Source organism: Hyla sarda, chromosome 1 (assembly GCF_029499605.1).
Source record: "Hyla sarda isolate aHylSar1 chromosome 1, aHylSar1.hap1, whole genome shotgun sequence".
NCBI classification, from domain to species: domain Eukaryota; kingdom Metazoa; phylum Chordata; class Amphibia; order Anura; family Hylidae; genus Hyla; species Hyla sarda.
Genome location: NC_079189.1, coordinates 320,559,308 through 320,585,345, shown reverse-complemented (window position 1 = coordinate 320,585,345; position 26,038 = coordinate 320,559,308). Strand labels below are relative to the sequence as shown.

The following is a 26,038-nucleotide window of genomic DNA, read 5'->3' as shown; positions in this document are numbered from 1 at the left end:
GGAGAACAATATTTTAATGGAAAAACAATACATTTCAGCACTTGAATATTGCTTTCCTCAGGTTCATATCCTTGTCAGCAGGAGACATACTTTGACCTCCAACTTCATATGTCACCCAAGCTTTTATATTTTATATTCTTTCTTTGTTGGTAGGTGCATAAATAGGGCATGAAGAGGGCGCAGTTGCACTTGGGCCCATGAGTCTGAGGGGGTCCATAAGGTCTTTCCTATATGAAGAGACCAGTACTTTAAATGAAGCACTATAGCTGATACCCCATTACAGATTTTCCATAGGGGCCAAGCACCTTCAAGTTATGTCTTGTGTTTGTTGACTATCTATAACTTGCATGTTAAGCTGTGATCTACCTGTGTATTACAGGACTGTTAATGTAAAGGGAACACTTATACAGCACAATGTAACTCCAAGTCAATCACACTTCTGTGAAATCACACTGTCCACTCAGAAAGCAACACTGATTGACAATCAATTTCACATGCTTTTGTGCAAATGGAACAGACAACAGGTGGAAATTATAGGCAATTAGCAAGACACCCCCAATAAAGGAGTGGTTCTGCAGGTGGTGACCACAGACCACTTCTCAGTTCCTATGCTTCCTGGCTGATGTTTTGGTCACTTTTGAATGCTGGCGGTGCTTTCACTATAGTGGTAGCATGAGACGCATTGTACAACCCACAAGTGGCTCAGGTAGTGCAGCTCATCCAGGATGGCACATTAATGCAAGCTGTGGCAAGATGGTTTGCTGTGTCTGTCAGCGTAGTGTGACGAGCATGGAGGCACTACCAGGAGACAGGCTAGTACATCAGGAGACATGGAGGAGGCCATAGGAGGGCAACAACCCAGCAGCAGGACCGCTACCTCCGCCTTTGTGCAAGGAGGAGCAGAAGGAGCACTGCCAGAGCCCTGCAAAATGACCTCCAGCAGGCCACAAATGTGCATGTGTCCACTCAAACGGTCAGAAACAGACTCCATGATGGTGGTATGAAGGCCCGACGTCCACAGATGGGGGTTGTGCTTACAGCCAAACACCATGCAGGACGTTTGGCATTTGCCAGAGAACACCAAGATTGGCAAATTCGCCACTGGCGCCCTGTGCTCTTCACAGATGAATGCAGGTTCACACTGAGAACATGTGACAGAGTCTGGAGAAGCTGTGGAGAACGTTCTGCTGCCTGCAACATCCCCCAGCATGACCAGTTTGGCGGTGGGTTAGTAATGGTGTGGGGTGGCATTTCTTTGGGAGGCCGCAGAGCCCTCCATTTGCTTGCTAGAGGTAGCCTGATTGCCATTAGGTACCGAGATGAGATCCTCAGACCCCTTGTGAGACCATATGTTGGTGCGGTTGGCCCTGGGTTCCTCCTAATGCAAGACAATGCTAGACCTCATGTGGCTGGAGTGTGTCAGCAGTTCCTGCAAGAGGAAGGCATTGATGCTATGGACTGGCCCGCCCGTTCCCCAGACCTGAATCCGATTGAGCACATCTGGGACATCATGTCTGGCTCCATCCACCAATGCCATGTTGCACCACAGACTGTCCAGGAGTTGACGGATGCTTTAGTCCAGGTCTGGGAGCACATCCCTCAGGAGACCACCCGCCACCCCATCAGGAGCATGCCCAGGCATTGTAGGGAGGTCATACGGGCACATGGAGACACACAAACTTCATTTCGACTTGCTTTAAGGACATTACATCAAAGTTGGATCAGCCTGTAGTGTGGTTTTCCACTTTGATTTTGAGTGTGACTCCATATCCAGACCTCCATGGGTTGATTAATTTGATTTCCATTGAAAATTTGTGTGTGATTTTGTTGTCAACACATTCAACTATGTAAAGACAAAAGTATTTCATACAATTAGTTCATTGAGATCTAGGATGTGTTATCTTAGTGTTCCCTTTATGTTTTTTTGAGCAGTGTACATTACCACAGGGAAACCTTTATGAAGCTTAAGGATGGATAAAGTTATCAAATTTCTTATCTAGACTAGTATTTTTGGAAGCATGAGCTCACTTTTTTTGTGTTCAGCTTCTATTACAAAGCCAGAGAGAATCAGTGTAAAGGTTAAAAGTCATTTCATGAAACCGAAGAAGCAAGTAGGGGGAATTGATGTAAGCAGTATTTGAACAATATAAAAAGTATGTAAATGAATATAAAATAGTATTAAAAGACAATAGGGGGGAATGATTGAATTCTAATTCTAATTTTGCTGTAACTTTAAGGCCGAAACATGAGCGAATCTCATATTCAGTTATAGTTGTCCAAAACAGCATGATTACGGCTAGAGATGGGAATGTCTGAAGAAAAACAACTGACAAATTGGGAAAAATTTTTTTTTTCCATTTTTCTTCCCTATATTTGTTTTCTTGTGGAAAAATTAAAAAAAAAAGTAGTAGTAAGGAATACGTTATTTTATATTGGTAAATAATATGTTTATAACATGGTATTCAAACTATATAACATAAATCTTCATAAAAAGACATCTGAGAATCTTTGTAAGTTCTCCAGTCTCACCAAAAGAAAGGCAAATCCTAAAATACAATTAAAATACTGAGAATGCAATAGAGAGCAATATGCATTTCTGTTAGGGATGCACCGATACATATCGGCCGAAAATAGCTATTTCGGCAAAATGCCGAAACAACAAAAAATGCACAAGTTACAAACACTGCCAGTGGCAGAGGCACTCATGGGGGGTGCAGGGGGGGCCGGCTGCAACATCTGGGGGGGGGGGGTTTGCGCTCTCCGGGATAGGATTAGGAATACTTCTTTTTATGTGCCCGGGCCGGCTCCCGTGTGTGGCTGCAGGCGGGGGCCGACCAGAGCATATAAAAACTAATACTGTGTACTAAAAACCAGGGGGCCTCCAGCTGTTGTGAAACTACAACTCCCAGCATGCCCGGACCGGCAAAGTCTGTCCGGGCATGCTGGGAGTTGTAGTTTTACAACAGCTGGAGGCCCCCTGGTTTTTAGTACACAGTATTAGTTTTTATATGCTCTGGTCGGCCCCCGCCTGCAGCCACACACGGGAGCCGGCCCGGGCACATAAAAAGAAGTATTCCTAATCCTATCCCGGACATCCCTGTGTCCCAAAAAATCTTTTCGGGACATAAGGATGTCCGCCGGTCACTCACCATTCCCCGGCGTCCTCCTGCGATCCTCCCGCGATCCTCCTTCGGTCCTTCGCTTCTCCGCCTCTATGGTCGTACGCACGGGACGTCACTGACGTCCCGTGCGTACAACCATAGAGACGCAGGAGGACCGCAGGATCGTCGCGGGAGAACGCACGCTGGCCGGGGCCTGGTAAGTGACCGTGTCATCTTCTTCAGTGTTCCGGTCACCGCTCCTCTGGTCACGGCACCTACTGCTATGGTCCATAGGCCATAGCAGTAGATGTGACCCCGGGCCAGAGGAGCGGTGACCGTAACACTGTGGGGGCAGCAGTACAGCCTCCAGCCATACACTGTATATGGCTGGAAGCTGTATGTCTGTGGGGTGGGGGAACTCCTGACCTAATGTGGGGGGGAGCTGCCTACAAATGTGGGGGGAGCTGCCTAATATTGTGGGGGGGGGGGAGCTGCCTAATATTGTTGGGGGGGGGGAGCTGCCTAATATTGTTGGGGGGGGGAGCTGCCTAATATTGTTGGGGGGAGATGCCTGATATTGTGGGGGGGGGGAGCTGCCTAATATTGTTGGGGGGGGGGAGCTGCCTAATATTGTTGGGGGGAGCTGCCTGATATTGTGGGGGGGGGGGAGCTGCCTAATATTGTTGGGGGGAGCTGCCTGATATTGTGGGGAGGGGGGGAGCTGCCTAATATTGTGGGGGGGGGAGCTGCCTAATATTGTTGGGGGGAGCTGCCTGATATTGTGGGGGGGGGAGCTGCCTGATATTGTAGGGGGGGGGAGCTGCCTAATATTGTGGCGGGAGCTGCCTAATATTGTTGGGGGGAGCTGCCTAATATTGTTGGGGGGAGCTGCCTAATATTGTTGGGGGGAGCTGCCTAATATTGTTGGGGGGAGCTGCCTGATATTGTGGGGGGGAGCTGCCTAATATTGTGGGGGGAGCTGCCTAATATTGTGGGGGAACTGCCTACTATTGTGGGGAACCTGCCTACTATTGTGGGGGAACTGCTGACCTAATGTGGGGGGGAGCTGCCTACAAATGTGGGGGGGAGCTGCCTACAAATGTGGGGGGAGCTGCCTAATATTGTGTGGGAACTGCCTACTATTGTTGGGGGGAGCTGCCTACTATTGTGGGGGAAATGCTGACCTAATGTGGGGGAGCTGCCTACTATTGTGAGGAACCTGCCTACTATTGTGGGGGAACTGCTGGCCTAATGTGGGGGGGAGCTGCCTAAAAATGTGGGGGGAGCTGCCTAATATTGTTGGGGGAGCTGCCTAATATTGTTGGGGGAGCTGCCTAATATTGTGTGGGAACTGCCTACTATTGTTGGGGGGAGCTGCCTACTATTGTGGGGAACCTGCCTACTATTGTGGGGGAAATGCTGACCTAATTTGGGAACCTGCCTACTGTTGTGGGGGAGCTGCCTACTATTGTGGGGGAGCTGCCTACTATTGTGGGGGAGCTGCCTACTATTGTGGGGGAGCTGCCTACTATTGCGGGGGAGCTGCCTACTATTGCGGGGGAGCTGCCTACTATTGTGGGGGAGCTGCCTACTAATGTGGGGGAGCTGGCAATCTAATGTGGGGGAATCTAATCTAATGAGCGGAGCGCTGCATTTTACCAGAAGACTGGGAAAAGTCATTTTCGGTATCGGTATCGGTTTTGGCCGGACATTTTTTTTTTATTTCGGTTTCGTTTCGGTTCTGAAATTTCCATTTCGGTGCACCTCTAATTTCTGTCTCTAGGAGTGCTGCAGAGAAAAAAGGCTTCAGTTTAGTGTGGCTGTGCTCCGTCTTGTTGGTACAGTGGGGATCAAACATTTGGGCACCCCAGGTAAAAAAATTTATTATTGTGCATAAAGAAGCCAAGGAAAGATGGAAAAATCTCTAAAAGGCATTAAATTACAGATTAGACATTATAATATGTCAACAAAAGTTAGATTTTATTTCCATCATTTACACTTTCAAAATAACATAAAACAAAAAAATGGCGTCTGCAAAAGTTTGGGCACCCTGCAGAATTAATATCTTGTACTGCCCCCTTTGGCAAGTATCACAGCTTGTAAATGCTTTTTGTAGCCAGCCAAGAGTCTTTCAATTCTTGTTTAAGGTTTCTTTGCCCATTGTTCCTTACAAAAATCTTCCAGTTCTTTGAGATTTCTGGGTTGTCTGTCATACACTGCTCTTTTAACCCGTTTACGCAAAATCAGGTACATGTACCTGATGATTAGCGGTGACTTCGCGCAACATCAGGTACATGTACCTGATGGACATAAACTGTCACAGCGCCGCCGCGCGCTGTGACAGTTTTATGAAACTTGCTGTGCTACACAGCAGGACCTCCCTGAAGCCGGCCAGGGACCAATCGCAGCTGTCCCCGGCCGGCGATCGCTGCTATTGGTCCGTCAGTTCAGACGAACTGAAAGCAGGGATCTGGCGGCGGTCTCCTCCTTCCCCCTCTCCTCCGTCGCTTCATTCAGTGAAGCGATCGGTGGTGAGAGGGGCCCCGTTGGGGGAGGCCGCCCGCAACACTCAGGATCGGAGCGCAGCTCCGATCCCTTGTTAACCCTGTAGACGCTGCGGTCACTGTGACCGCGGCGTCTATTAGGGTTACAGAGGGAGGGAGCTCCAACTGTCACCATCGGCGCTCTGCAAAGTGAAAGCAGAGCGCTGATGGTTGCCATGGCAACCGGAGGACTGACAGTAGCCTCCGTTGCCATGGCAACATGAGTAATCAGTCTCTACCTAAGGTAGGGACTGATCTTTCCTATGCCTGTCAGTACTGACAGACATAGGCAAAATTCAATGGAGTACAGATGTGTACTCCATTGAATTCTGTGTATAACAGTAAAACAAAAAAAAGTTAAATGTGAAATAAAGTGAAAAAGAAATTAAAAAAGTGAAAAAAAAATATGTGAAAAAAAATTTAAATAAAAAATGTGAAAAATAAAATGAAAAAAATTGGAAAAAAATAGTAAAATAAATTATATATATATATATAATACACCCCAACACGAACCAAAAAATAGTCCCCCCAAAAACATCAACATGTCCCGCAAAAAAAGAGTCCATACACAATCGCGTCAGTGAAAAAATAAAAAAGTTATGGCTCACAGAATACGGCAAATTAAAAACGTGATTTTTTTTTTACAAAAATCGTTTTTATGCTATAAATGAACTAAAATATAAAAAAAGCATAGAAATTTGGTATCGCCGTAACCGTATCAACCTGCAGAGTAAAGTTAACATGTCATTTATACCGCATGACGAACGACCTAAATTCTTTTAATAAAAAACGACTGCAGAATAGATTTTTTTATGTATATCACCTCATAAAAAATAAAATAAAAAACGCTCAAAGTGTCACATGTACCCCAGAATGGTACCAATAAAAGCGTCAACTTGTCTCCCAAAAATATTTTTTCACCCCAAGGCCTCTGCAACTTTATATGATGCCAACAAAATATCCTAAACTAAAAGGGTGCCCCAAAATCCACATAGCACTCCTTCAAGTCTGAGGCCTGCATGAGAGACACGTAGCGCACAAAGGCCACATATGGGATATTTCTAAAAACGTCAGAATTCAGGGAATAAATCTTGAGTTTTATTTCTTTGTCAACACCTACTGTGTTACAGAAAAAATGGATAAAAATGAAAAATCTGCAAAAAAAATGAAATTTTTAAAATCAGCCTCCACTTTGCTTTCATTTCTGTGAAGCACCGAAAGGGTTAATAAACTTCTTTAATGTCATTATGACTACTTTAAGGGGTGCATGTTATAAAATGGGGTGATTTATGGGGGTATCTAACATTCAGGCCCCTCAATTCCACTTCAGAACTGAACTGGTCCCTGAAAAATCAGATTTTGAAATTTTCTTGAAAATCTGGAAAATTGCTGCTAAACTTATAAACCCTCTAACATTCTAAAAAAGTAAAATAATGTTTATCAAATGATGGGAACATAAAGTAGACATATTGAAGATGTGAATTAATCATTAATTTGGTGCGATATGACTATTTATGGTACAAGCATAAAATGTAAAGTCTAGAAAAATGCAAATTTTTCATTTTTTTCGCCAAACTTTTCATTTTTTTTACAAAAAACGCTGAATATATCAATCAAAATTTACCACTAATGTAAAGTACAATATGTCACGAAAAAACAATCTCGGAATTGGATTGATAAGTAAAAGCATTCCAAAGTTATTACCACATAAAGAGACACATGTCAGATTTGAAAAAAAGGCCAAAACAGGCTGTTGAGTAAAGGGGTTAAGGTCTATCCATAGATTTTCAATTGTGTTGAGGTCAGGAGATTGTTAAGGCCATGGCAAAACCTTCAGTTTACACCTCTTGATGTAATCACCCGTGGATTTCGAGGTGTGTTTAGGATCATTATTTATTTGTAGAAGCCATCCTCTCTTTAACTTCAGCTTTTTCACAGATGGCATCAAGTTAGCATCCAAAATTTGCAGATATTTTATTGAATCCATTTTTCCTTCTACACGTGAGATGTTCGTTGTGCCACTGGCGGCAATACAACCCCAAAGCATGATTGATCCACCCCCTTGCTTAACAGTTGGACAGAGGTTCTTTTCATTAAATTCTGTTCCCCTTCTTCTCCAAACGTACCTTTGCTCATTCCGGCCAAAAAGTTCAATTTTAGCCTCATCGGTCCACAGAACTTGTTTCCAAAATGCATCAGGCTTGTCTATATGTTCATTTGCAAAGTTCAAACACTGATTTTTGTGGTGAGGATGTAGAAGAGGTTTACTTCTGATGACTCTTCCATGAAGACCATATTTGTACAAGTATCTCTTTATAATGGAATAGTGTACCACAACTCCAGAGTCTGCCAGATCTTTCTGGAGGGATTGTGCAGTCAAACGTTGGTTTTGAATTGTTTTTCTCACAATCCTGCGAGCTGTTCTGTCTGATATTTTTCTTGGTCTTCCAGATCTTGCTTTAACTTCCACTGTTCCTGATGACTGCCATTTCTTAATTACATTCCGAAACGAAAGATATTGACATCTGAAAACGTTGTGCGATCTTCTTATAGCCTTCTCCAGCTTTGTGAGCATCAACTATTTTCAGTTTCAGATTTCTAGACAACTGCTTAGAAGAACCCATGGTGCTGATTATTGGGGCAAGGTCAGTTGACTCTTGGCATTTAAAACCTTTGAGATTGACATCACCTGGTCTTCCCAGATGATGATTGAGAACAATCCATGACACTGTCAGGTCTCAGCTTTGCAACGGGGGCAGTACATGCTATAAATTCTGCAGGGTGCCCAAACTTTTGCAGACGCCATTTTTTTGTTTTCTATTAGTTTGAAAGTGTAAATGATGGAAATAAAATCTAACTTTTGTTGACATATTATAAGAATGTCTAATCTGTAATTTGATGCCTTTTTGGAGATTGTTCCATCTTTCCTTGGCTTCTTTATGCACATTAATACAAATTTTTACCTGGAGTGCCCAAACTTTTGATCCCCACTGTATTACAATAGTTAATTCTATTCTCTCAGATCGGCCTTAATTGAGATTTATTCCAAGAAAAGCAAGCTGCAGACAGTGCACACCCAGCGGGTGTGCACTGTCTGCAGCTTGCTTTTCTTGGAATAGATTATGTGTGTTTTTTTGCTGTAAGTAGCACCCCAACTTTATTGTTGTAATGTATTGGTTGAGCCCTTCCTCCTTTGTTGCAACAATTGAGATTTATCTATCTCATTCCTATTAAAGGGGTACTCCGCTGGAAAAAAAAAATTTTTTTAAATCAACTGGTTAAGCAGATTTGTAAATTATTTCTATTTAAAAATCTTAATCCTTCCAGCACTTATCAGCTGCTGTATGCTCCACAGGAATTTATTTTCTTTTTTTAATTTCTTTTCTGTCTGACCACAGTTATCTCTGCTGACACCTCTGTCCATTTTATGAACTGTCCAGAGCGGGATAGTTTTGCTATGGGGATTTTCTCCTACTTTGGACAGTTCCTGTTTTCCAGTGGAGTACCCCTTTAATGTTCTGCCACAGCATTGAAAAGTGTATGCAATCTAAGGATTACATGTAATAGTGCCCTATGGGGACTAAAAAATTGTGTAAAAAATTTAAAAAAGAAATGTTTTACTTAATGTGAATTAACCCCTTTCCTAATAAAAGTTTGAATCACCCCTTTCCCTATTTTTTTAAATAAAATTATGCAAACAAAAATAAACATATGTGGTATAGATGCGTGCATAAATGTCCAAACTATTAAAATATAATCTTCATAAATTGCGTAGTCAATGACGCATCCGTAAAAGAATTCCAGAATTGTGTATTTTTGGTCACTTCATATACCATAAAAAATTATAAAAAGTGATCAAATAGTCCCATTAAAACAAAAATGCTACAGACAAAAATTTTAAAGGGGTATTCCAGGCCAAAGCTTTTTTTTTTTATATGTCAACTGGCTCCGGAAAGTTATTAGCTAGTTATTAGCTTCTGAAGTTGAGTTGTTGTTTTCTGTCTAACTGCTCTCTGATGACTCACGTCCCGGGAGCTGTGCAGTTCCTATGGAGATATTCTCCTATCATGCACAGCTCCCAGGACATGACATCATCATTGAGCAGTTAGACAGAAAACTTCAGAAGCTAATAACTATTGGAAGGATTAAGATTTTTTAATAGAAGTAATTTACAAATCTGTTTAACTTTCCGGAGCCAGTTGATATATATAAAAAAAGGTTTTGCCTGGAATACCCCTTTAAGCATACTAATTTTAAAAAGTTTGTAATTTTTTTTTAAAGTAGTAAAATCAAATCAAAACTATATAAATTGTGAATAATTATAATCATATGGACCTACAGAATAAAGATAGTATGGCATTTTTACCAAAAAGTGCACTGCGTAGAAACGGAAGCCCACAATTGGTCCAAAATGACGTTTTAATTTTGCCCCACAACATTTAGTTTTTTTTATCATTTCGCTATAGATTTTATAGTGAAATGATTGATGATAGTACAAAGTACAATCGGTGGCACAAAAAATAAACCCTCATATGGGTCTGTAGGTAGTAAATTGAAAGCGTAATGATTTTTAGAATGTGGGGAGGAAAAAATGAAAGTGCAAAAATGAAAAATTCCTGCGTCGTCAAGGGGTTAAAAATGCCCTATTCTGAATTTATGGTACACATGTAGTAGAACTTTGTAGCAATGTTTGTATCTAAGTAGCTATGTGAGCTGATACATTTATATTTGTAAGCCTAGTTGAAGTTTCTATTTTGCCAGAAATTGAGAAGTAATTATACCTTGGTATGATGTCTTAACACTGAACATTTACATTTTGCTAAAGCTATGGTCTATGGTAATTTACTAGCCCATTTTTTTTTCTTGGCAGAGGTTTGTAGGGTGGGCCAAAAATGTGCCGCAATTTTGGTGCACAAAAGGAATACAGACATGTAAATAAAAGTGATGAAACAAGCAATCTTATAATTTATTCCTCCAAGTATGATTATTCAAAGAGAATCCTCCACCTCCAAAAAATCCCCCAAACTATAGAAATCAGTATCTAGCAAAATTTATGATAAGTCATGTCATTATTTAAAGGGGTATTTTGAGTTATTTCAAAAGTACCCCTAAAGGGGTATTTTGGGATTTTTTTTCCATCCGACTATGCTACGGGGGCTGTAAAGATAATGTAGTTCATTATGTATTGTCTGTACCTGTGGATGATGGTGGTCTCACAATTCTTCTGTGATTTTTGCCCCAATGTTTTCAGGTTTTCCCAGCTTGCAGTGCGGTCTCAGACATTACATCACTAGTTAGGTGTTTAGATGAAGCTTCAATTGGTGGAGCAACCACTGGGTGGGAGGGATATCATTCTGCAAGAATTGTAGTTATGCAACAGCTGGAGGCACCCTGGTAAGAAATTACTGGCTGTATTGAAAGGATCACAGGTGTGTTTCAATGGGTGGGGTAGCTTATGTGTGGGGGGAAGAAAAGTGACCCCACACTTACAAACAAGGAATTATGGGACTTGTAGTTTGAGGGAATGAACTCCAACAGGAAATAGCCAGTTCACTATAAGATAGCCTCAGTGTTATGGTAATCTCACAACCTAGCTATTTAGCCCCAAGAAAAGCACGGATCCTTTCTAAGCATTTCCTTTATTGCTTGGCAGGTACATGCTTAAATCATCTTATGGTGTGTAACCCCTTTAAGCCTGCTGGTGCTATAAAATAGGTCCCCTCATCTGTTCCAACATTGGCACACTATTATGCCTCAGTGCTAGTGTTTACTTGCTCTGGTAACGCACTCTCTCTGCTTTGTTGATGACAGTCTTAACCCACTGTAGACTCATTGGCTGCAATAAGTTTGGAATGTCATCAGCGGAGCAGAAAGATCTTTTCATATAGGTAAGTAAATAGAGGCATCAGGGTGGAATGTTGCGCCAAAGCTGGACCAAGTAAGGGGAGATATTGTACAGCCCCAGCAGGCTGCAGTATAGTTTTAAATGCATTGGAATATATTTTTAACCTCTTAATGACCACTAATGTGCCTTTTTACGACGGTCATTATGGGTACTTTTCCAAGCCCCCTGTTTCCCTTACCACAATCATATGCCTCCATGTAAAACCACATCTCATCTTGTATCCAGGTTAAAGAAAGCCCAACAGGGTACTAACACCTCCTTTAAGTTGCATAGTTTTCCTCATATTTATTCTTTCTCTTTATTATTGTAATCACTTACATATAGAATCATTACATTCCCATATTTGCATTTATTTCCAACACTATTGGTGCGTTATTCTTTTGACAATGAGTGTTTATGGTGCTAAGATATTCCATAGCATCAGATACAAAATATATTCCATCAGATCGTAAAACTTATAAAATTTCCCACCTCACAGGTCCATTTTGAAAAAAAATAATGATTCGTAGAAAGGACTTAGAGAAATATCGGGATTTGGATGAGGAGGAGATTCTAAATAAGTTAACAGACGAGGAAATAAGAGCCTTGGAAGGAGAACTGGAAGAATTAGATCCAGATGTAAGTATCACTATTTATAGTTGGATTATGTGATTTGTGTCTGCTTAATATTGTATTTGCTGAAATCTCTCTACAAAAAGGATTTAAACTTCCTTGTATCACATAATAAATATCATTGTACTAGCAGACAGACCACAGATCTGTGAACAATTGTGCACCAGCTTGTGTCCCCAGAATTCTCTGTATTTTAAAGCAGTACTCCAGTGGAAAACAATTTTTGGCTCTAGAAAGTTTGGGTCCAAAAAACTGGCTCCAGAAAGTTAAACAGATTTTTAAATTATGTCTATTTAAAATTCTTAATCCTTCCAGTGCTTATCAGCTGCTGAATACTACAGAGGAAGTGTAATTGTTCTATTCTGTCTCACCACAGTAATCTCTGCTTACACCTTTGTCCATGTCAGGAACTATCCAGAGTAGGAGCAAATCCCCATGGCAAACCTCTCCTGCTCCGGAAAGTTCCTGACATGAACCGAGGTATCAGTAGAGAGCAATGGGATCAGAACTACCAACTTTCTCTGTAGTATACAGCAGCTGATAAGTACTGGAAGGATTAAGATTTTTTAATAGAAGTAATTTACAAATCTGTTTAACTTTCCGGCACCAGTCAGCCTCTCTACAAACATTGTGGGATACATCTAAAGCGTTCCTCAGAGGGCTTTTATATAGTGAAGGAATAAAAAAAAGGGAATTTTTTCAGACTGAAAATTCTCTGAGACATCAATGTGATCTGGGGCAAGAGAAATTCTTGCAAAATCCCACCTCAGAGAATTTTTCAGGAAATGAAAAAAATTCTGGATAAATTGGCAAACTATTTGTTGGGGAAAGCACAACATAAGCAAAAAATGTTTTAATGAAAGGAGGGTGACCGGGCAAACTGCTCAACAGGAAAAATCAGAAATACTGGCTTTGCAGGATTCAAGGGGTAACATAATAAGGGACCTTAAAGAGATTGGGGATCAGAGGGGGTTAGAAGGGGAAACAAAATTTTGAAATATTTAGAGAAATGTACTTCATCCAAATTGACCATGGATCAAAAAAATAAATTAGACAGGGTTATTACGGTGGAAGATATAGAATTGGCACTCAAAACCTGTAAGGGATCCTCGGTACCCGGCCAAGATGAATTGCCATTTGATGTTTATAGAGAATTTAATAAGGTACTTTTACCATATTTGTGTACAATATTTAATGATTCTTATGAATCTGGTGCCCTGCCTTTATCAATGATAGAAGTTGTTGTAATACGTATCTTGAAAAAAGGGAAAGATCCTTTAAAAATAGAATCATATCGTCCAATTTCTTTACTTAAAGCGGTTATCAGGAAAAACCTTTTTTTATATATATTAACTTGCTCCAGAAAGAGATTTGTAAATTACTTCTATTGAAAAATCATAATCTTTTCAGTACTTATGAGCTGCTGAAGTTGGGTTGTTCTTTTCTGTCTAAGTGCTCTCTGATGACACGTGTCTCGGGAACTGTCCAGAGTAGAAGCAAATCCCCATAGCAAACCTCTTCTACTCTGTTCAGTTCCCGAGACAAGCAGAGATGTCAGCAGAGAGCACTGTTGCCAAACAGAAAAGAACAACTCAACTTAAGCAGCTGATCATTATTGGAAGGATTAAGATTTTCTTTTATAGAAGTAATTTATAAATCTGTTTCATTTTCTGGAGCCGGTATATATATGTATATATAAAAAAAAATCCTGGAATACTGATGCCAAGATCCTGGCCAAAGTTTAAGAATATTGGCGGGAGAGATTGGGACTATTATAGGAGAGGACCAGACTGGTTTTGTTCCAGGAAGGCATATTCACACAAATTTAATTAGGACCTATGCCAATATTCAAATGGACATGCAGCACGCCCACTTCTCCCTGTCACTAGATGCCATGAAGGCATTTGACAGGGTGGAGTGGGAAAGATTTGTTAAATACGTGAAATTGTTGTATGGAAGCCCCACTGGGAAAATTAAATTTTATGGGACACTCATTAAGTTATTTAATATGACTAGAGGAACCCATTATGTATTATTTATTGAGCCACTAGCAAATGCCATTAGAGGATGTCCTGAAATTAAGGGTTTTGGATTAAAAGGTGAAAGATATAAGCTGCTCTTATACTTGGACAATTTATTATTATTCTTACAGGACACAGAATTAATGGTCCCCAATGTGATAGAAGTGGGGGAGGAATTTGGGTATTTATACGGTTTAAAGATCAATTGGTACAAGTCTGTCTTACTCCCCAGTGATAACCAAATGAAGTCCTCTATTGGAGGTATTAAGGTGCTAAGACAGGAGGAGGTGCTAGAATATCTTGGGTTTAAAATATCAATGCAAGTTGATTCTTTTACGAAACTAAATTTGATTCCCATTATTAACCCCTTAAGGACCAAGCCCATTTTGACCTTAAGGACCAGAGCATTTTTTGCACATCTGACCACTGTCACTTTAAGCATTAATAACTCTAGAATGCTTTTACTTGTGAATTTGATTCTGAATTCTGAGATTATTTTTTCGTGACATATTCTACTTTATCATAGTGGTAAATTTTCGTTGATACTTGCATCATTTCTTGGTGAAAAATAAAAAAATGTCCTGAAAAATTAGAAAATTTAGCAGTTTTCTAACTTTGAAGCTCTCTGCTTGTGAGGAAAATAGACATTCCAAATAAATTATATATTGATTCACATATACAATATGTCTACTTTATGCTTGCATCATAAAGTTGACATGATTTTACTTTTGGAAGACATGAGAGGGCTTCAAAGTTCAGCCGCAATTTTCAAATTTTTCACAAAGTTTTAAAAATCTGAAATTTTCAGGGACCAGTTCAGTTTTGAAGTGGATTCGACGGGCCTTAATATTAGAAATACCCCATTATAAAAACTGCACCCCTCAAAGTATTCAAAATGTGCTCTGTGGGTGCACTAGAGGGCTTAGAAGAGAAGAAGCGACAATGGGATTTTGGAGAGTGAATTTTGCTGAAATGTTTTTTGGGGGGCATGTCGCATTTAGGAAGCCCCTATGGTTCCATAACAGCAAAAAAAACAAACAAAAAAAAAACACATGGCATACTATTTTGGAAACTACACCCCTCAAGGCACGTAACAAGGGGTCCAGTGAGCCTTAACACCCCACAGGTGTTTGACGACTTTTCGTTAAAGTCAGATGTGTAAATGAATTTCTTTTTCATTCACTAAAGTCAATTTTTTTCCCCAAATTTACAAAAAGAGGTAATAGGAGAAAATGCCCCCCAAAATTTGTAACCCCATTTCTTCTGAGCATGGAAATACCCCATATGTTGACGTCAAGTGCTCTGCTGGCGATCTACAATGCTCAGAAGAGAAGGAGCCACATTTGGCTTTTTGAAAGCTAATTTAGCTGAAATGGTTTTTGGGGGCATGTCACATTTAGGAAGCCCCTGTGGTGCCATAACAGCAAAATACAATGAACTACAATACTAAGAAGTGAAGTAGCACCATTGTGCTTTTGGAGAGAAAATTAGTTTGGAATGGAAGTTGGGGGCCATGTGCGATAACGAAGCCCCCATGCTACCAGAACAGTGGACGGAATGTAATAAGGGTGAAGTGAGCATTTACCGGCGGGTCCCAGGCTGCTGATAGCAGCCGGGACCTCCCGCACATGGCGGCGCGTAAATGTACGTCATGGTGCCACGTCACCATGATGTACATTTACGTTCATTGTCGTGTTTGAATATGTTTTTGCGGCTTGACAGCGAAGAGCGATACTATATGCTGTGATTAGTGTTGTGCAGAGCACAACCCAGCAAGGTGAGCAGACAATCTTTATGTGACAAATTGTGTACAAGGCACTGACAAGCGCCCCTTTACTGCTCTTTTTTCTCTCTCTTATATGTGACAGTCCAGCAGATAAAACTTATGCCAAAAATTGGGGTAGACTTTTAAGTCTGGCACATGGACGATCATTGAGATACCCAAATGTATTTAGAGACTTGTGCCTCTTAAATGGGCACTGTCATTTGCAAAAACATTTTATATAATTTGGATAATAACTCTATAATTACTATATAACTCTAAATAATTCTATGTATCCTTGTAATATGTATTGCTTCAAAATGTGTAAATTTTGAAGTATTTTGCTTAATACTTCTTACCAGTAGGGGTCCTTCCACTGTCTTGCCCCTGTAGCTATTGCCTACATGTCTCAGCGGGGACAAATCACAGGAATTATGGGCAGGATAAGCAGGGTCTGTGCATGCTCCCCGCTTGTCAATCAGCCTGCTGTGTGAGCCGCAATGAACATGCTCTATTTGATGACTCTTATCTCAGGGAAACAATTGGATCAGATCGGTTAGAAGCCAAACTGTTTACTCCAAATTCCCTCATGGCAAACATCACCATAACACGAGTTGCTCCATTCAAATTTTGTTTTTTCAGTAGAAATTTTAAGGGGAAAAAAAAATCATACTGTACCACCCCTGGAATGTGTCCTTACATTGTGGTGGCACACAGACACACATGCTGCTCTTGCTGCGTTGCCTGTTTATTATGATTTCAGTATAGGAGAAGATAAAATGTTTTATTCCTTTTTAGAATCAGTTATTGCCTGTTGGCTTAAGACAAAAGAACCAGACAAGCAAAACACCAACAGGACCCTTCCAGCGAGAAGCCCTACTAGGCCATTTAGAAAAGCAAGCTAAGGAAATGAAAGACAAAGAAGATTTGGTGCCTTATACTGGAGAAAAAAGAGGTATGTGTTGTGTCTACTGGCAGCTTTGGTGACAGCTATGTCAAGATGAAATATAACCCAGCGCTTCTATTAAAAGCCATTGTGTAGACACTGCTAAGCTTTTTACAGGGCAGTACATTTGTTGAAGAAGTAACTGTACCATGCTTTCTGTTCTTTGATAAAGGAAGGTTATGGCGGCTTAAAGTCACGTATGTTGTGAGTAGGGAACAAGCCTTCACTGCAGCTGTTTAGTTTTAGAAGGATTAAGAAGTTAATAAGATGATGAAAGTGAAACAGTTAAATTCATCCCTGTTCACTGAAGGTTATATTTGTCTCAAGTCAATGGTTGTCAGTGACAAATCAGGACTGTCCCTTTGTTCCCTTGTCTGGCAATCATTCGAGCTCTTATAACTCCTCCTTAGAACAGGCCAAAAATAGACGCTATGTAACATTCCTGTCTTTTTGCTATGCATTTTCTCCTGGTCTCTATCTCTTATCAGGAGGATCCCACAGTTCTAATAGGATACATAGCTCTTATCACTTTCAAGTGATCTTCAAATGTTTCTAAAATTCTTCAAAGCCTTGGCATTATTTATGGCGGTAATTTTATAGAATATTATAGTAATGTTATTTGTTTATTTTAATTTTTTTTTTTTTTTTGTGTTAAATGAGTGGTGAACATGTGACTTAAAGAGGTTTTCCAGGTTTTAAAAACACTAGCTGTATGTGCGGTAACACAATTAAAAAACAAAAAAGTTCACCTCTTAAGTCCCCCACTGCTTACACACGAATGGCAAAGCCATATTCCACTATACAGTGTTGCCATAATTTACATCTAGAAAATATTATCAAAATGCACTCTTAAACAATACCACCATACTGTACAGTTAATGGCTAAAGGTATAATTCCATACTGTACACCTTAAAAGTACTAACATAATGTACATAATAATGACAATTAATAATGCCAAGCATTGCTGGATTATTACTTTAACACTTAGTGGAAATAATGGTATCACACAGTGCCAAGATAATGCCATGTTATGCCACACATTCATGTACATATGTGTATATATATATATATATATATATATACACTGATTAGATGCAAGCATACGTTTATTCATTATACACGTCTTCTATACATTCCAGCACACTCATGCATATACACATATTCATGCATATACACCTCATACATATTTACACAAATCACAGTCTTCAATGAGAAAAATGAAGTAGTTGTAACTGATTATTTTTGGGCATTGCACAGGCTTACTGTTTTTAATACTAAAATATAAAATACTGCTTTAGAGCCAGGATTAGGCAGCAGTATTTTACCTTTATAGAATGGTATCTGTTTACTGTATTATATATAATAATGTAAGTCCAAAAAATACAGGTTTCCTATGCCCCTGCCCTGCTGTTGTCTGATACATTAGGGAGGTGTGTTCTGTGTTCAGAAACAAAGATAGATGTCAGCCAGTGGTAAGATAGTTATCTTTTATTGGAACCATATAAAAGCCACACAATATATGGCACAACCAGAATAAAATATGCAACAGAGTAAAGAAAAGAAGGTATAGACGCGTTTCGGGTCGTGACCCTTCTCTTGCAATTTGTGAGTGCCTGAAACGGAAAGAGGGTATCCCTTTCGGATTTTAAAAGGGTACTCCACTGGAAAACTTCAACCATGGAAGACAAGCAGGGGAGAGTGAATGTAGGACGCGGGGGTATCCTCTCGGTGACGGGACCGTTTGGCGCCTGAGCACTTCGTCAGACCGATCCCGGTCCGGTCTGACAAAGCGCTCAGGCGCCAAACAGTCCCGTCACCGAGCGGATACCCCCACCTCCTACATTCACTCTCCCCTGCTTGTCTTCCATGGTTGAAGCTTTGGAATAAAGTACCAATTCCAAAGAATACCTGGGTCGGTGTGGTGAGTTGCTCCGTTTTTCTCCTTTTCTATTGCATGAATATTTAATTTACAAATCTGTTTAACTTTCTGGCACCGGTTGATTAAAAAAAAAATTTTTCCAGTAGAGTTCTCCCTTAAGTAGAGCTAAATCTAAGGTGGCCACAAAGGATGGGATGCATCTTCTCATTTTATCTTAGGCTGGAAATAACAATTCTAGTGACTATGGTAGGGAAGATAACGTGTCTTTTGTCACAACATATAGTATGAAATATTCCCAACTTATTAACATCATAAAAAAATATCTCCCTGTACTGTCAGGATTCCCTTTTAGCCAAATATGTTCAGAAAGGGTGTCATTTTTCTTCCAGATGAGCTCCCACTTTGGGCAGTTTGCTTTCCTCTTTGTGCATTTTTTCTCATCATTCACACAATAGTGATACTTGGTAAACAGCTAAAGTTTTTTTTTTTCCTTTTTTTTTCTCTATACGTGATCAACCTCGGTGTGTGGTGTGCAAATTTGCTCTTAAGTGTAAATCTACACCCAATTTGGATGGTATTAAATCCTTTCTGATACATTTCTTTTATAAATTGTCAGTCCTCATTTGTAGTCTATAGAATTCACTGTAAGGAATGCAATTTATCCTATATAGGTAGCACCAAACGTTCACTCTGGTAATTTAACCTCACTTGTGTTTCATGGAGTTGAGCTGGTACGTAGACCGTGGCAGGGAGGTGACCGCCTTAGGTTATTACACAATAGGGAGATTTTTTTTAATATATATTACAAACATCCCAACCTAGAGGCTTAAATTATCGGACACTTAATTCTTCATTATTAGTTTTACCTTTTTTGCCTTCTCTATATGAGGTTATTTGTATTCAAAGTACTTTTCCTGTCTTAAAATGTGTTTTATTCAGGTATTATGTTAAATAGGTATTCATACTATGCGTTTTTGTTCTGGTTAACATGTGCTGGTAGGTCCACTAGCGGTGAGGTGAAAGTTAACAGGATTAAGGCTGTGCCTCTCCACCCCTCCCCTCCCACTCAGGGATCACCATAAAAACCTGTATATTACCTGTATTTTGTGTGCAAAGACGAAGGGTCACAACCCAAAATGCATCCAAGCTTTCTTCTCTTTGCTCTGTTGCATATTTTATCCCGGTTTTGCCATGTATTGTGTAGCTTTTATACAGTTCCAATAAAACTCAATAGAAAAGGTAATGAAGTCCGAGTGGCACCACTAATAATCCTGGACAGCTATACCTAATTAACAAACGGAACTGAAAAGGATACAATAGGCGGGTATTCAGACCTAGGAACCTCATCCTGCAGTTGTGCTAGGACCAACGAAATAAGTGTCAGAACAAAGCAGCATATTACAACAAAGACAATCCTGCACTCACCGCCCAGGTACTGTATGTTCGGCTCATCTCAAAACGAACGGCATCCGACTGGCAGGTTAGCTTGGCGTGGGGTGCTCCGAGGCGACTGCCGGAAATTTCGCGCACAATAGCGCTTCTTCCGGCCTCGAAGAAGCGCTATTGTGCGCAAAATTGCCAAGCGCCAAGCTAACCTGCCAGTCGGATGCCGTCCGTTTTGAGATGAGCCGAACATACAGTACCTGGGCGGTGAGTGCAGGATTGTCTTTGTTGTAATATAGTTCCAATAAAACCCCTATCTTACCACACTGGCTGACATCTATCTTTGTTCCTGACTACATGGAGTTACCAGCCGTGTTGGGGATCAAGTGAGCAAACCTTTTGCACAGTTTTCATGTGTTCTGTGTTCCCTTGATGTCAAATAATAGAATAATGCAGAGGAAACAGTGAAGATGACAGTAAGTAATATTGATTCTGGCAAAATGTGCTCTTTTTTATCCTGTACCCAAGGGTTTTAACCCAGTTTATTTAAAATACTTTTTATTTTGTCATCCCTAGACACCTAGTTAAAATGACTGTAGAGCTTTTTTTCTGGAGTCATTTTTTGGTAAATTAAGTGATTTACAAATAGAAATCATATACACTATCACTAGATAAGAGATGAAAAAACACTAATAAAAATGGGTATTCTCACCTAAGGCATCTTTGCCACGTATCAAGTCAGCCCGCACAATTTTTTTATTAATTTTTGGGGTGAGGTGAGATGAGAAAAATAATTTATTTTAATTTTTAATTGTTTTCTCATTGGTACAAATGGTGATACTCAAGGTTATACACTTTTTAACATGATATTTTGCGGATTGGGTTTTTTATTTTATTATTATGTTTAATAATATAGGGATTTTTTACACTTTATTTTTTATTTTATTTTGCTAAAACATTTAGAAGCTGTGACCTTTTGATAGCTGTTATGCTATACTGCTGTACATCTGTACTGCTTCATAGCACATCTAACTGTCAACCTCACAGGCCACCGTACTTCCGAGGTTGCCATGGCAATCTGCAGAACCCTGTGATCGCATCGCAGGGTATCCCTGTCAGACCTGTAGTTGCCGCAGTCTTGCTGACTGCGGCATCTACAGGGTTAACTGTCAGGATCGGAGCTTTGATCCTGACAGTTGCGGCAGGTGCTCAGCTCGCATTGCGATCGCCACTCCTGCCACTGCCAAACAGGAGTGTCACAAAGCGGCAGTGGGTTATAGTGTGGGTGAACAGGATTCCGATGAGGGGTCACTGACTAAAATACGTACCCTTCCATCCAGAGGTATGTCCCACTGAAGATCCCCTTCTATCTTCTCTGAATTGCGCACTGGAGGTGGGTCCGCCTGTTCATGTGACCAGCGACAATGAATATTCAAATTTAACCGGCGGGCCCGTCTCCAGCACGCAATTCAGAGAAGATAGGAGCAGATCTTCGGCGGGACATATCTACTGACCGAAGGTACGTCAGTGACCCCCCATCGGTCTCCTGTTCACCCACATTATAACCCACTTTATTGGGTTTAGTGTGGGTGAACAGGATGACCGTTTTCCTTTAACTACCTTTCCGCTTTGTGATATAGCGGGAAGGGGTTAAAATTAGGTTAATGCCCAATTGATTCCTTAAATTGTCAGACAAACTATAAACCCTCATATTTCGGGAACAGAAGAAACTGTAAAAAGGTGTGTGATCAGAGTACCTTAAGCTATTTAATGATACTGCAATCAATTTTTTTGGGGGGTGGGGGGTTTAGTCACAGATCCTCTTTAAGCTTAAAGGGGTTATCCAACGAACGTGATAACATTTTTTGTTTTTTAAATCAGATTAGCATTGGACATTAACCTTGCATCTATTATTCTACTGTGACCTTTGTATCTCCTGTACGTGACTCTAATACACCTTTTTGGTCTCCTGCTTGTTCCCTTCCCTGCACGCTGTCTTTACAGTACAGGTCCCAGCATTCTTTGTTGCCGCTCTGTGCTCGCTTCCTCCTAAGGTTAGGTTCACACCACGTTTTTGCAATACAGTTTTTTATCAGGTTTTTGATTTAAAAAAATGGATTCCTCAAAACCTGACTAAACTGTATCAAAACATGTGTACAAAGTTTTATCTGTATACGGTTTGAAAAGTGATGTCCGATTGCATTCGTTTTTTAAGAAAAAAAAACGTATACGTTTTGAACTTTTTACTCCATTATGAATAAAGTTTCACTTGTTTGATTGAAATTCCAAGAAAAAAAACTGTGCAAAGTCAAAAACCGTATGGTAAAAACTGGATGGAACCGTACACACATACAGGTCTGTATGGTTCCAATTGACTCCCATGTTAAAAAAAAAAAACGTATCCGGGTCAATACAGATTTTCACCTGGACCAAAAACCATGGTAGGCCACGGTTTTCTGTCTAGAAAAAAAAAAGTAAAAAAAACGTGTGGTGTGAAAAACGGAGACAACCGTATACAATATGGTGCATACGGTTTTGAATGGAAAGTCTATGGCCACGGTTTGCTGTACGGTTGCATACGTTTTTGTTTTTTTAAAGACGTATCCAAAAACTGTATAGAAAATCGTGGTGTGAATCCACCCTAACTGCCGTTTTCTGCCCCAGTCACCTGACCAGCCCCAGCACTCTGTTACTAAGCAACCATTCCCATCCTACTTTCATCTGCTGTACTATATTGCAATGATTCACAAAATGGGTGCCTCCATCTGTTGCAAAACTACAACTCCTAGCATGCCCAAAAAGTCAAAGTCTATCTGTGCATGCGTGGAGTTGAAGTTTTAAAGTTTTTAAAGGCACCCTTTTTGGGAAACACTTCTACATAGTATATATATATATATATATATATATATATATATATATATATATATACCGTATTTATCGGGGTATACCACGCACCGGCCTATAACACGCACCCTCATTTTACCAAGGATATTTGGGTAAAAAAAATTTTTTACCCAAATATCCATGGTAAAATGAGGGTGCGTGTGTGCGCGTGTATACCCCGATATACCCCCAGGAAAGGCAGGGGGAGAGAGGCCGTCGCTGCCCGCTTCTCTCCCCCTGCCTTTCCTGGGGTCTAGAGCGCTGCTGTCGGCCCTTCTCACCCCCTGGCTATCGGCGCCGCTGCCCGTTCTGTCCCCCTGACTATCGGTGCCGGCGCCGACAGCCAGGGGGAGAGAAGGGGCAGCGGCACCCATTGCCGGCGCCGCTGCCCCATTGCCTCCCCCCATCCCCGGTGGCATAATTACCTGAGTCGGGTCCGCGCTGCTGCAGGCCTCCGGCGTGCGTCTCCTGCGTCGTTGCTATGCACGGCGCGGCGCACTGACGTCATGCGCCGCGCCGTTCAGCGCATAGCAACGACGCCGGGGACGCACACCGGAGGCCTGCAGCAGCGCGGACCCGACTCAGGTAATTATGCCACCGGGGATGGGGGGAGGCAACGGGGCAGTGGCGCCGGCAATGGGTGTCGCTGCCCCTTCTCTCCCCCTGGCTGTCGGCGCCGCTTCTCTCCCCCTGGCTATCGGCGCCGGCACCGATAGTCAGGGGGACAGAACGGGCAGCGGCGCCGATAGCCAGGGGGTGAGAAGGGCTGACAGCAGCGCTCTAGACCCCAGCAAAGGCATGGGGAGAGAAGCGGGCAGCGACGGCCTCTCTCCCCCTGCCTTTCCTGGGGGTGTATCGGCGTATAACACGCACACAGACTTTAGGCTAAAAATTTTAGGCTAAAAAGTGCGTGTTATACGCCGATAAATACGGTATATATACAGGCATGGTTGCAAATGTTGGCACCCCTGAAATTTTTCAAGAAAATGAAGTATTTCTCACAGAAAAGGATTGCAGTAACACATGTTTTGCTATACACATGTTTATTCCCTTTGTATGTATTCGAACTAAACCAAAAAAGGGAAGAAAAAAGCCAATTAGACATAATGTCACACCAAACTCCAAAAATAGGCTGGGCAAAATTATTGGCACCCTTTCAAAATTGTGGAAAAAATAAGATAGTTTCAAGCTATGCTCCTTTAAATGCACCTGGGGCAAGTAACAGGTGTGGGCAATATAAAAATCACACCTGAAAGCAGATAAAAAGGAGAGAAGTTCACTTAGTCTTTGCATTGTGTCTGTGGGTGCCACTCTAAGCATGGGCAACAGAAAGAGAAGAAGAGAACTGTCTGAGGACTTGAGAACCAAAATTGTGGAAAAATATCAACAATCTCAAGGTTACAAGTCCATCTCCAGAGATCTAGATTTGCCTTTGTCCACAGTGCGCAACATTACCAAGAAGTTTGCAACCCATGGCACTGGACCTAATCTCCCTGGGTGTGGACAGAAGATAAAAGTTGATGAAAGGTGTCAATGCAGGATAGTCCGGATGGTGGATAAGCAGCCCCAAACGAGTTCTAAAGATATTCAAATCATCCTGCAGGCTCAGGGAGCATCAGTGTCAGCGCAAACTATCCGTTGACATTTAAATGAAATGAACTCTATGGCAGGAGACCCAGGAGGACCCCACTGCTGACACAGAGACATAAAAAAGCAAGACTACATCCTTCTGGGAAAACGTCTTGTGGACAGATGAGACCAACATAGAGCTTTTTGTTAAAGCACATCATTCTACTGAAAAAGGAATGAGGCCTACAAAGAAAAGAGCACAGTAGCTACAGTGAAATATGGTGGAGGTTCAATGATGTTTTGGGGTTGTTTTGCTGCCTCTGGCACTGGGTGCCTTGCATGTGTGCAAGGCATCATGAAATCTGAGGATTACCAACGGATTTTGGGTCCCACTGTACAGCCCAGTGTCAGAAAGCTGGGGTTGCATCCGAGATCTTGGGTTTTCCAGCAGGACAATGACCCCAAACATAAGTCAAAAAGCACCCAGAAATGGATGGCAACAAAGCGCTGGAAAGTTCTGAAGTGGCCAGCAATGAGTCCAGATCTAAATGCCATTGAACACCTGTGGAGAGATCTTAAAATTGCTGTTGGGAAAAGGCGCCCTTCCAATAAGAGAGACCTAGAGCAGTTTGCAAAGGAAGAAGTGGACCAACATTCCGGCTGAGAGGTGTAAGAAGCTTATTGATGTTTATAGGAAGCGACTGATTTCAGTTATTTTTTCCAAAGGGTGTGCAACCAATTATTAAGTTAAGGGTGCCAATAATTTTATCCAGCCTATTTTTGGAGTTTGGTGTGACATTATGTCCAATTTGCTTTTTTTTCCTCTCTTTTGAGGTTTAGTTCATATACACACAAAGGGAACAAACACGTGTATAGCAAAATATGTGTTACTGCAATCCTTTTCTGTGAGAAATACTTCATTATCTAGAAAAAATTCAGGGGTGCCAACATTTACCGCCATGACTGTATATCTATATACAATAATGAGAAATATGGCACTCTCCTAAATTAATGGTGCACAAGTAGGCTCCCAAGCCATGAATACTAGGTAGAAAAACTCGGCACTCCGCTAGAATTAAGTATAACTTGAATTTTATTTTGCAATCTTTAGAATCTGATGTTTCGGTCCAATCCCTGGACCTTCCTCAGAGTTTCTAAAATTAATATATACAGGAAAATAATGAATATGACAAAATAATGTAAGATAGACAATGTAAATCCAGACACAGCTATCAAATAATGGATTTTTCAATCCTAATTAACAATGGATACTAACAAATAAAACATAATAGTGATAGGAGAATATATATGAAAAAATATATATGTCATGTGGATAACATCATAAGCCAGGGTTACCAGGGAAATAAATAGATCATGCTTAGAGAAGGATTACTTTCAGGTCATGAGATTAGTGTGTGGTATAACTTTGTACA

The 26,038-nt window shown here is 41.0% G+C and overlaps 1 protein-coding gene across 8 annotated transcripts in view; it reads left to right on the top strand.

Moving 5' to 3' along the window:
* TMOD1 (tropomodulin 1) overlaps positions 1 to 26,038 on the top strand; it is a 151,782-nt gene that overhangs the window by 29,828 nt on the left and 95,916 nt on the right. For 7 of the 8 annotated variants that reach the window (XM_056519026.1, XM_056518988.1, XM_056519044.1 and 4 more), the window contains exons 2-3: positions 12,028 to 12,167; positions 16,743 to 16,899. In XM_056519026.1, coding sequence (XP_056375001.1) covers positions 12,048 to 12,167; positions 16,743 to 16,899 — 277 coding nt within the window. In that variant the 5' untranslated portion in view covers positions 12,028 to 12,047. Of the gene's footprint in view, positions 1 to 8,095; positions 8,290 to 12,027; positions 12,168 to 16,742; positions 16,900 to 26,038 lie in introns of all 8 variants that reach the window. The other variant, XM_056519003.1, reaches the window with a different exon arrangement.